We start from the raw sequence: 11,374 nt of genomic DNA, 5'->3' as shown, positions 1-11,374 counted from the left end.
TTGTCGGGGTAAAGGTTTTGTTCTCATTTAAGGACTGAATTTCCTCATCCATGGCTTTTATCCATTCTTTTGAGTTAGCTGACTCCATTGCTCCCTCAAAAGCCTATGGAATGCCACACACCTCTCTGCAGCAGTAGTCTACCGTGATATGAACCTCATCACTATCACTATCTTCAGTTACGAAGTCATCTAAGTAGCTCTGTGTTTTTCTTTCTCTAGTCGGATACCTCTTAATCTCCGGTTCACCACATGTCACACTCGGTTGTGTTTGATTATGATCACTAAACCTCGTTACTGCACTTGGACTATCACTATGTACACTTCTACTCCGCACACTTTGCTCTGAAGCATTTTCTGTACACCTACTCTTCTGTGATCTCACTAGTCCTGGGTCGCACACTGTCATAGTCATCGCTTAGATCTGGCTCACCTGTCTGTGTCTGTTTTTCCACAGCTGCCTTGCTCACAAACTTCACTAGCCTGTGTTTCTGTACTTTATTCGTATCTGGATGATACACCAAATACGCCGGGCTGTTCTTGTCATAACCTACAAAACGCCCCTGGTCACATCTGGAATCAAGTGTTCCCTTGTCCTGTTTGTACGTGTAGCACACAGACCCAAACTTGTGCATCTTAGATACATTAGGCTTCTTGTCGGTTAGCAACTCATAAGGAGTCCACCCTGTACGCCTGTTAAAACACCTGTTGCGTACCATTGCTGCTGTTTGTACTGCGTAGTTCCATAGCTGCTTTGGTAGTACACTTTCAATTATCATGCATCTACCATCTCAGAAAGAGTACGCCAACCCCTCTCTGCAGTTCCGTTCTGATGTGGCGAATACAGAGCTGACGTTTCATGCCTAATCTTGTTTTTCCTCAACAGTGCTTGGAAATCACTGCACGTAAACTCTGTTCCGTTGTCAGATCTGATACACCTCACTTTCCCGTAAGGGGATACATCTGCCAGGAACTTTTCCGTAGCCTGTACTGTATCACTTTTCTTCTTTAGAAAATATTCAAATACTGCGCTTGAGTAATCGTCAGTAAATGACTGCACATATTTGTACCCATCTATCGACTCTGTGGCTATTGGACCTGCGAGGTCTGTGTGTATCATCTGTAAGGAAGCTTTTGCTCTGGTATCAGGGTCCCTATTTCTGGTTTGGGCAAACTTTCCCTGAATACATACCTCACACTCTTGTTCGGATCGGCCTGTTTTGCCCTTGATTTGCATACCTTCGACAACATTTTGCAACTTAAGAACATCGTCATAGTTACAGTGGCCTAAAATCTCGTGCCATGTTTGTATGTCGTGACATGCATTACACTTATCATTAGACTCAGCTTCAGTATGCAAATAATACAGCCTACCATATACGTGAATGTTAAATCTGTTACCGTCTCTGGTTATCAGGGAGTCTTTATCTTCTTTAAAGACAACCGTAGCCCCACTTGTGGTGGCTGCCTTCACTGAGAAGATGCTCTGGGGGTACGACGGTACGAACAAAGCGTCTTTCAGCACTGCCTTGTGTCGCTGTCCTCTGCTGTCGATGAGGGAAACCTCAGCATTTCCCCTTCGCTGAGCGATCCCGCTGCATCGGGTGCCGTCTGCCAGCTCAACACTGTGTGTTTCTGGCCTGAACGCGCAGTCGAAGCTCTTGAACATGGTTATGTCCGTGATGATATGAGAGGTAGCCCCCGTGTCCACCATCAGACCCCTCTCTTGGATGCTACATGTCGATTGCCGCTGGATACTGGTTCCTCCGTCTCTCATCTTGAACATGTAATCCTCTGCTTCTTCTGAGGCTTTACTCGCACCATCCTTTTTGTCCTTACGCCTACATGTGGCGTCTTTGTGTGTGTCATTTCTGCAGTGACTACACCATGTTTTCTGTCGACATCCTTTCGCTCTGTGGCCTTTGGTGACACACTTGAAACACACCATCTCTGTGTCATTCTTGGTCCAGCCACGTGCGTTCGTCTTCATCACACTGTCGCTCGACTCAGCTGCTTTTATCTTCTCTGTCTCTCTTCAAAATTACGTAGCTTAGTCTTGAATTCTGCAAATGTGATTTTATCGTCTGTGTGAGCCACATGTATTGCAAATGGCTTAAAACTCTCAGGCAATCCCTTTAAGACCATAGCCACTAGCAGTCCGTCTCCTAACGTTTCACCCGCGTTCCGCAGTGCTGTGATGGCAGTTTCTACTCTGATAATATAGTCCATTACACTTTCATCGTTTGCCTTCAGAAGCGATGTCAATGTGGTGTACAAGTTGATTATACGGGGCTTTCCCCTCCCTGCATAATACTCTCTCAATATTCCCAGAGCTTTTCTTCCATCGTTGGGCGCATTCCTCATAACTAATGAGAGGCTTTTGTCATCTAGTAGTAAAATCAATTCTGCATAATGCGTCAATGTTTTTCTCCGCATCTGCCGCTATCTCGGCTTCTGACTCTGGTTCTTTAAGCACTGTGTTCTTTAGCCCTGATAAATGAAAATGTCCCAACATTTTGGTCTCCCAAAGCTCATACTTGGTCTCATCTCCGTCGAACGTCAATCGAGGCAACCTGCACGCCCTTCGTTGTGTTGGCTTACTATTTTTCTTAGCCAGCAGTCCGTTAGCACGCAGTCCGTTGCGACTTTCTAAACGGTGGAAAACGACAAACTTATCTTCCGAACGGCTCCTGGGCCCATAACCTGTTGAGTTATGTTTCAGCTAGCGTTGCATTCAGAGGAAAAGAGTGGACGATAGAGATGAGTCATCTTTAGCCGTTCTTGGCATATTTATTTTCAACTGCAGACACATCATTCCCATGGTCGAACAGCATAGAGTAATATATTTTTTTTTAACTACGGTAAATCAACTTGGACAAACATAATGATGCAAACGCGTCCTCCATAGCTTGCACTTTAGTGCCCTCTTGTGACATAAACATGTGCACAACACAGAACAGTACAGCATTACACTACACAATATACAACTGAGGACATAGTGAACATACTTTAACATACATATAGTACATACACTCACTTAGCACTTTATTAGGAACCCTGTAATAGTACTGTGTAGGGCCTCTCATTGCGCTCAAAACAGCCTCAATTCTTCATGGCGAGATGTTGAAACACAAGATGTTGGAAATATTCCATTGAAATTTTGGTCCATGGTGACATGATTAAATCAGGCAATTTCTGCAGATTTCTCAGCACAGAATGAGCTTTATTGCCAAGTATGCTTACACATACAAGAGATGTGTAAAGACGGACGCTTCCAGCACACAACAATACAAAAACAGCAGCAAGACATAGATAAAAATAAAAAAGATAATGGCAAATAATTATACACATACAGTGTATATATATATATATATATATATATATATATATATATATAAATTTGATAATTTTCCATGGCACAAATGGCATTCTTTTTTGGCAAACTAGTGGGCACAGTGGTTGGGAAACTCTGGTTTAGGTAGCCACATTTTTATTACAGAAGATTTGTCTGACATCTCTCAGACAGCCACAGTTTCTTCTCCTGTCTCCCGAATTCACTTTCTTGGAGTGCATGTGAAGAGGGACGGGGAGGGATGACAGCTGTTATCTAACAAAAATTTCACTTTTAGAAATTAGTTATTGCTTGCATTTGAAGCAGGAAGTTTAACATCCAACCACAGTAATGATGTTAACAAATTAATCAGAGACCAAGTAAAAATGTGGTTGATTCCGAGACAAGACTGAGACCTTCAAAAAGTGGCCAAGATCGATCTCGAGTACTACAACACTGGATATTGTTTTGAATGGGAACTGTATATTACACTTGTCAGAGCAGTAAACCACATGTCTTGTTGGCAACACTAAAGATGCACTAAAGACTTCAGTCTTCTCTCCTTTGTGAAATCTCACGTGTTCATTAACATGGTGTTTTTGTTTCGGGTGATCCGATCACATGTGGTCATCCCTAAATACAGATCTGATCGTGGTTTAGACCAACAGAATCCAGTCCAGTTTTTGTGTGTATAGATAGTACATGTAGGAAAAGTCACCAAACCTCATTCCACTGAGATGAAGGGAACCATGTGTTTTTTAAAGAAGCAAAGTTCAAAATGATATTAAAAAAGACCCCAACAGAAGATATGGGTGAAGTAGAATAGATCACACATGTTGTAAGCAAAGGAAACAGTAGGTGGCGGTATGTGCCTGAGTCTCGAAAGAAGAAGAAAAAGAGGAACTCAGAAGTTTAAAGTGGATTATTGTGAATTTAAGTGTTTTTCTACTTTATTCCGTTGTGGGAAATCAAACTAAAAAAGGTAAATTTCATGAACATTTCTAAAGTGTTTGTATAATATTCTGACTGTAAATGAATACACACATTACTGAGTTGAGATTGTGATTTTAGTGAAAATGTTTGTTTTTATTCCTTCACAGATATTAACATAAAATATTTTAATTAGACTCTATATGATTTTAATAATCTGAAGGCAAACATGGCCAGTTTGTTTCCTGATATTAATATAATTAAAACATATTTTACACTGGAGGAGAAATTTGTTCATAATTCTTGGAGGTCCAGACTTTAAAGCCCTTTTTTCTACAGGTGAAACAAGCAGAAACAAACAAGTTTGATTTCTGAAATATGAGGTTGTTAATTCCATTGGCTGATTGAAAATGAGTTCAGTGAATGAGATTATGTTGAATAAAGTCTGTTATAGGTTAATATCAGGTAATATTCCAGCTGTCTGATTTTATGACAACCCACATCAATCACTATGTCTGTGCGCTATTTGATGATGATAAACCACAAAAGTCATAAAAGTGTGAATAAAGCCGGTGCTCTTTCTCCCAGATGAAGTTGAAATTTAATCTGTGCACAAATGCAATGTTTCAAACATAACTCTTTGTGGTTTTAGTGGAGTCTCCTCATTACCATGGTTAGGTCAGTGTAGCTAGTCTTAAATAATAGTAATAATAATAAATTATAGTATTTAAATTTTTTCAGATAAGTCGAAATATACGTGGTATATTTTTGATGGGACTTGACTAATCTCAGGGTAAAGTTGAGACCAAGTCCAAATGCTCCCAAGTCCATGACAAAACTAAGACAACAAAATTATGGTCTCGATTCTCGGTCTCGAGTACTACAACACTGATGAATACCTCGATGTCGAGAATTGTGTGCGCAGAACACACTGTGCTGCCTGGCTAAAGTATAAACATGGCTAAAAGCATATCAAGCCAGCGTTCTAAAATTTTAAATGTAGGGAAAACCCTGATGGCAAAATTTGGTCGCATATTCGTATGCTTGACTTGAATCGATATTGGGATTTAAAAATGTATATTGGGAACGAGCAAATAAAATTTGCAAAGCATCCCAAAATCAATATTTTTACTAACGTTTAACATTAACTTTACTTCTTTCAGTTTAGAATAATTGAAACTGATGTTAAACATCTTGGTTTCTGATGTAACCTCTGTTCCCTGATGGAGGAAACAAGATGTTGTGTCGATGTACTGACATTAGGGGTTCGCTCTTGATAGCCCCAATCACCTTTGCTTTATTCAGAAAAGGCCAATGAAACTTGGCGAGTGGAATTTGCATGCCGCTCTCCACCCCAGACATACGAGTATAAAAGGAGATGGCGTGCACCACACTGAGAGAGAGTCCCAGCCATGTCAGCGGTCGGTTCAGCGCCTCGGCAGGAGGGACACGATATCTCGTTCCCTACATCAGGGAACAGAGGTTACATCAATAACCAAGATGTTCCCTGTCTATCACTCACTCGATGTTGTGTCGATGTAGTGACACTAGGGGTTCCTATGCGAAATGCTGCAGATGCTGAACCGTGTCACGAGGTACGGAGGAGCGGACACGGGCAAGCTGCACACAGCTTCACAGTGAGCGCTCGACCACATCATGACGTTCCTGCGAGTTAGGTAATGCATCTCCCTGGTCCTGTTAAGGGTGGGAGGAGGCACTTACTCGAGGAGGCTACAGGTGGTGGCCTTTCCTGATTTTTGTAAACCTGCTCGAATAGCGCTGGGGATGTGCTCTTCCCTCTCCAGGAGGGAGAGCACTACAGAGACCACATCCTACCAGAGGGAGGTTAACATGTGGAGAATACCTCACATGGACTTACCAATGGGGAAGTTCACATATGGAATTATGCCACTGGCCTACCTACGGAGAGTACACAGCAGTGGCCGGGGCCATTTCCCCTTAGGTGAAACACAGGGTTTCAAACTTTCAAAGATGTCGGATTGTGGTACTATTCATATTACACAACTGTCTGTCTTGCCATATAGTCATAGCGTTTTAAAATTACACGAGGAATCAGCGACATGGGTGAACACATTACACTGAAGACATTTCACTGTTGACGAATCCCAGACAGCTCTGCCTGGACTCCAATTTACATTTCCCAACAGAGTATACGCGAGAAATGATACGAGATATGAAAACAAATGCATGATCATATGTTATGCATTTCAAGATATGGTGTGTATGTTTTTAATCGCCTAAAGGCAACATATATTTTATTGGTTACAATATGAAAAGTACCTCATACTGAAAAATCTTTCTATTTGTTTAACCTGACTGTCCAAGAGAATTGGCATTTTCTCTCCAACTCTTCTCTTTCTCCACCTGGTTGTGGTACAGTTCAGATGAAAGATCAAATCTGGTGTTCCTGCCAATGTTCCATTCATTTTTCCTCCATTGCTTCTGTCCATTGTGACTTTCTGGATACTGCAGCCTGTTGCAGGTACATCAGGACTCACACTGAAAGTTCCCGTCCCCTGTTTCTTGCTCTCTCATTGGCTGTAGGTCAATGCTGCTGTTGTATTCAGTCAAAACGTATTTCACATTGCGTGAGTTGGAATTGCCGACTGGTCCAGATATTTAACATTCTGACATTCAACGCGTCGCTGACATCGGCGATGCGTTGGCAATTCTCTCAGATCGCGTCTTTGATATTTCATACATGAAAGCCCAACCCGCTGCGTGTAGCCCAACCCGCTGCTCTGCATATGTCTGTTAGAGAGATGCCCCTCGCCAGTGCCCAGGAGGACACAACACCTCTAGTTGAGTGCGCCCGGACTCCTAAGGGGCACGGCAGGTCTTGTGATTGGTAAGCCAAAGAAATGGCATCCACAACACAATAGGCCAGACTCTGTTTGGAGACAACTTTCCCCTTCTGCTGCCCTTCAAAACAGACAAAGAGCTGCTTCGAGTGTCTAAAGCTCTGTGTGCACTCCAGATAGATACACAGGGTGTGAACTGGACACAGCAACGACAAGGCTGGTCTTCCTCCTCTGAAGTGAGTGCATGCAGGTTCACCACCTGATCCCAAAAGGTAGTGGTGGGAACTTTGGTCACGTAGCCGTGCCAGGGTCTCATGATCACATGAGTATGCCCGCCCGAACTCTGTCTTCAGACTGGTATACTTGTCCCTCGAAGGTAAACCGAAGAAAGGGTCCATGTCGAGGAAGGATCGATATGTGAATGTACGCGTCCTTCAGGTCGATGGTCAAAACCAAACCTGATGTCTTACTGATGCCAGGATGCGCTTCTGCATCAACATCTCGCACAGGCTTTGTTCAAGGCACACTGATCCAGAATTGGGCTCAACCCACACCCTCTCTTGGGCACGATAATAAGAGATGTAAAAGCCCTTGTGCATCTCGGCTAAGGGGACAGGCTCTATCGCTCCCTGTACCAGAAGGGCGGAAAACTCTGCCCGAATGACCGAGGTATCCTCGCCTCGCACAGCAATGGACAGGATGCTACTGAACCTGGGCGGCCGTCTGGCGAACTGGATCACACAACCGAGACGGATCGTCCTGATGAGCCATTGTGAGGGGCTAGAATGTGCTAATCAAGCTCCCAGCCTCTGCACTGATGACACCGGGGAGACGATTGATTTCATCATGCCCTGGGTGGGTGGTTCGCGGCGAAGCAGGACAGACACCCCAATGGGAAGATCGTCCTGGGGAGGCGAGCTGCCCGGCGAACCCGCAACAGTGGCAGGGGAGGGCAAGCGGCCCCCAAAAACTGGCACACTTACCTGTTTGCTGGCTTCCTTTTGATGGAGAACAAGGGAACACGAGACACCGCGTCACGCTCATTGATCAGAAAGAATTTCAGCGCCTGGTCGTCGTGAGCGTGAGGGCTGGAAGGGCTGAGCATAGGAGAATGACCCAGGGAGTGAGGAAACTTTACTGACCCAATTGGTGCCAGGGCCCAGAAGGCCCCTTGTGATGTTGTGAGGGTACTCACCTCGTGGTGGCCCAGGGGTGGGATTGGAGCCCATACGCATACCAGGGTCAGGCCAGTCGAAGTCAGCAACCTTTTTCCTAGGTCGCCTGTCTATAAAAGGAGCTGGGACAGGCGCACTGATAAAGGTACTGACTACTGAGATTTTGGTACTGTGAGAACACTGTAGATCTTATACTATAATAATTATACTTATTATAAAAACATTATGAATAGTTGCCATAGAAATGTGAGCACCCAAAAATCTAAATATACACTTTGTTACACACATATTTGTTTTCTGTTATTAAATTGGGGTCCAATTTGATGTTTCACATTTGTTCTTCTTAAATAGGTTTTTGGCAATTTACTGTGTTCATTGTAGATCTGATGGAAGTGAAAGAGGAACGTCAAGATCTGAATGAAGTGGAGGAGAAACTTCAGTATCAGAAATATCATGATTTTATAACTGGACTAAAATCCTTGAGTGGCTCGAAGACTAGGAATTTATCGCCAAAAAAGCCTCAAAGAAGAGCATCCAAGAAATCTCTTACCTGTTCTTAGTGTGGAAAAGGTTTCACTTCTAAAAGCAATTTTAATAAACACATGAGAATTCACACGGGAGAGAAGCGTTTCTCATGCCATCGGTGTGGAAAATGTTTTATTCAAAAAGAACAGCTTGATGTACACATGAGAATTCACACGGGAGAGAAGCGTTTCTCATGCCATCAGTGTGGAAAAGGATTTATTCAAAAAGATAGCCTTTATATACACATGAGAGCCCACACTGGAGAGAGGCCTTTCTCGTGCCAACAGTGTGGGAAAGGTTTTAATCAAAAAGATAGCCTTAATGAGCACATGAGAGCTCACACTGGAGAGAGGCCTTACACGTGCCATCAGTGTGGAAGGAGTTTTGCATATGCAACTAGTCTCAAGAATCATCTCCGCTGTCATTCTGTAGAAAGACCATTTGAATGTGATAAATGTGGTAAAACATTTGTTTTGAATTCAGGCCTAAAACAACATCTGAAAACTCACACAAATGAGAAGTCTTACAAGTGTTCTTTTTGTGGAAAGAGTTTTGCTCGCCTGGCCTATTTTAAAGAACACCAGAAAATACATAACAGTGTGGGTGCTCACATGTGCTTTGAATGTGGAAAGACCTTTATTACAGCCGGCATATTGAAACGGCACCAAATAATTCATTCTGGAGAAAAACCTTACAAGTGCACACACTGTGGAAAGAGTTTCACTCTGTCAGGAAACCTGAAAACACATGAGAGAATCCATACTGGAGAGAAACCATACAAGTGCTCACACTGTAGAAAGTTTCACCCGGTCAGAAAACCTGAAAAAACACAAGCGAATTCACACTGGAGAGTCACCATACCACTGCTCTTCATGTGGGAGGAGTTTCAAACATTCAAGTCATCTACAGAGACATTTAAAGAAGAATTGCCCAAGTTATCATAGTGAGCAAAATTCATCTTCAGGTCCAACAACATCGAGTAAATAGTTTGAAATTCAGAAAACCCTAAAGACTGATTTTCTCCCAAAAGAGCAGCATCATCTAAAAAAGTAACAAAAGACATTTAAAGTCTTTTTGTTGATACAGAATTTTTTCAGAATGCTTTTCTGTTACGTGTGGGCTAAATTTTCATTTTAATAGAAACTAAGGATGTTACAGTCAATCGGCCACTTAACAGTATTGGCCCTCTAATCACTTCCTATGACTTAAGGTCTCATAATTTGGCCAATCACAAAGGCTGCAAAAGTCCCAAGGCTGCTTTAAGACGTCAGTATCACTGTCATTTAATCACAGGTGTGTGAAACAAATGACCAAATTTTGTAACACAAACTTGATTCCCCAGTAAATAATGATTCAGTGTGAGGGGTATGGAGAATATGAAAAGCTTGTGTGAATGCTGTTTCACACGGGACACTTTCCCTTGTCATCCTACATTTCTGAAATCCACCACCATTCCAGCTGCAGATGTTGAGGGCTCCTTATTGCACCTAAAAAAAAAAGTTGTCACTTGGAGCAAAGCTGAGAAATGTGACTGATTCAAAGTGGGCCCAAACTCTCTGAATGTATGAAGAGATGCAACGAACAAGACAGCACACAAATATTGTGTAATGTACAAGTATTGTGTGATGATCCCTAAATGAAAACATGATCCTGGGGCTGATAAACAAAAAAATCAATCATGCAAAAAAGTTACTCATGATGAAGGTTTAGGAGTGGTCATCTGTATAGCATGATTATAACATCAGTTAACTGTGTGAACGTTAGGTGTTTTGGTCACTAAATTATGTAACCCTACTGTTCCCCTTTGGGCATAGATACAGTATAATGATTACACAGGTTACAAGATGGGGTGTATTCAAACATCTTAATTGAATTACTCACGATCAAACGACATTAACAGTAGCACCTGTTCAGTTCGCAACAGGGGCATCGCTAGTTGATAGTTACCATATGCAGATATGAAAAAAAATGCTTTCCTTTTAATTTTAGGTGATAATTTGCATTATTTAAAAGATGTAGGTTGATTGTGATGCCAGTTGAAGTGAACGTTTCCTAGGTAGTGATCTATCCATTCACCGCTCGTGCTCTTCCGTTGTTTTCCTCCTGGAGTGAAACCTCATTTGCAGAGATGTTATTACTAGCCAACTCAAGATTGGGGTTAAGTAGAACACAGCCGTGGCCAAAAGTATTGCCAGTGACATATATTTTGTGTTTCGCAAAGTTTTCTGTTTCAGTTGTTGTGGTGTTGATTCACATTGTTTCTAGATTATTGTGAAGAGTGATCAGATGCATTTAAAATAATTACAAAAAGATTAATTGGCCAGAAAAAGTAACTGTGTCCTCCTGAGGAGTCGTCGGAATCGTGTCACCCCCAGTGCAGAGCTCAATATTGGCAGCAAGTTGGTGTGAGTGCATCTGCACGCAGCTTGATGCGAAGACTTTTGGACAATGACCCGGTGTCAAGAAATGCAGCAAAGAAGCCACTTCTCTCCAAGAAAAACATCAAGGACTGACTGAAATTCTGCAAGAAGTACAAGGATTGGACAGCAAAAGTTGGTGCAAAGTTATTTTCTCTGATGAAGCCACCTTCCAAC

General features: G+C 42.4%; 1 protein-coding gene across 1 annotated transcript; it reads left to right on the top strand.

Annotated features, from left to right (window-relative positions):
* The first annotated feature begins 8,857 nt into the window (after positions 1-8,857).
* On the top strand, positions 8,858-9,724 carry LOC127618944 (gastrula zinc finger protein XlCGF7.1-like). The gene has a single exon (XM_052091646.1). The coding sequence runs from the start codon at positions 8,858-8,860 to the stop codon at positions 9,722-9,724; it is 867 nt and encodes a 288-aa protein (XP_051947606.1).
* The last annotated feature ends 1,650 nt before the right edge of the window (positions 9,725-11,374 follow it).

The sequence above is a fragment of the Xyrauchen texanus genome, chromosome 25 (genome assembly GCF_025860055.1).
Source record: "Xyrauchen texanus isolate HMW12.3.18 chromosome 25, RBS_HiC_50CHRs, whole genome shotgun sequence".
NCBI classification, from domain to species: Eukaryota; Metazoa; Chordata; class Actinopteri; order Cypriniformes; family Catostomidae; genus Xyrauchen; species Xyrauchen texanus.
This window is presented reverse-complemented; position numbering and strand designations above follow the sequence as displayed.

Bases quoted from the DNA above. Each gene is read 5' to 3' on its own strand.
- LOC127618944 (XM_052091646.1), top strand. From the start codon at position 8,858: ATGAGAATTCACACGGGAGAGAAGCGTTTCTCATGCCATCGGTGTGGA.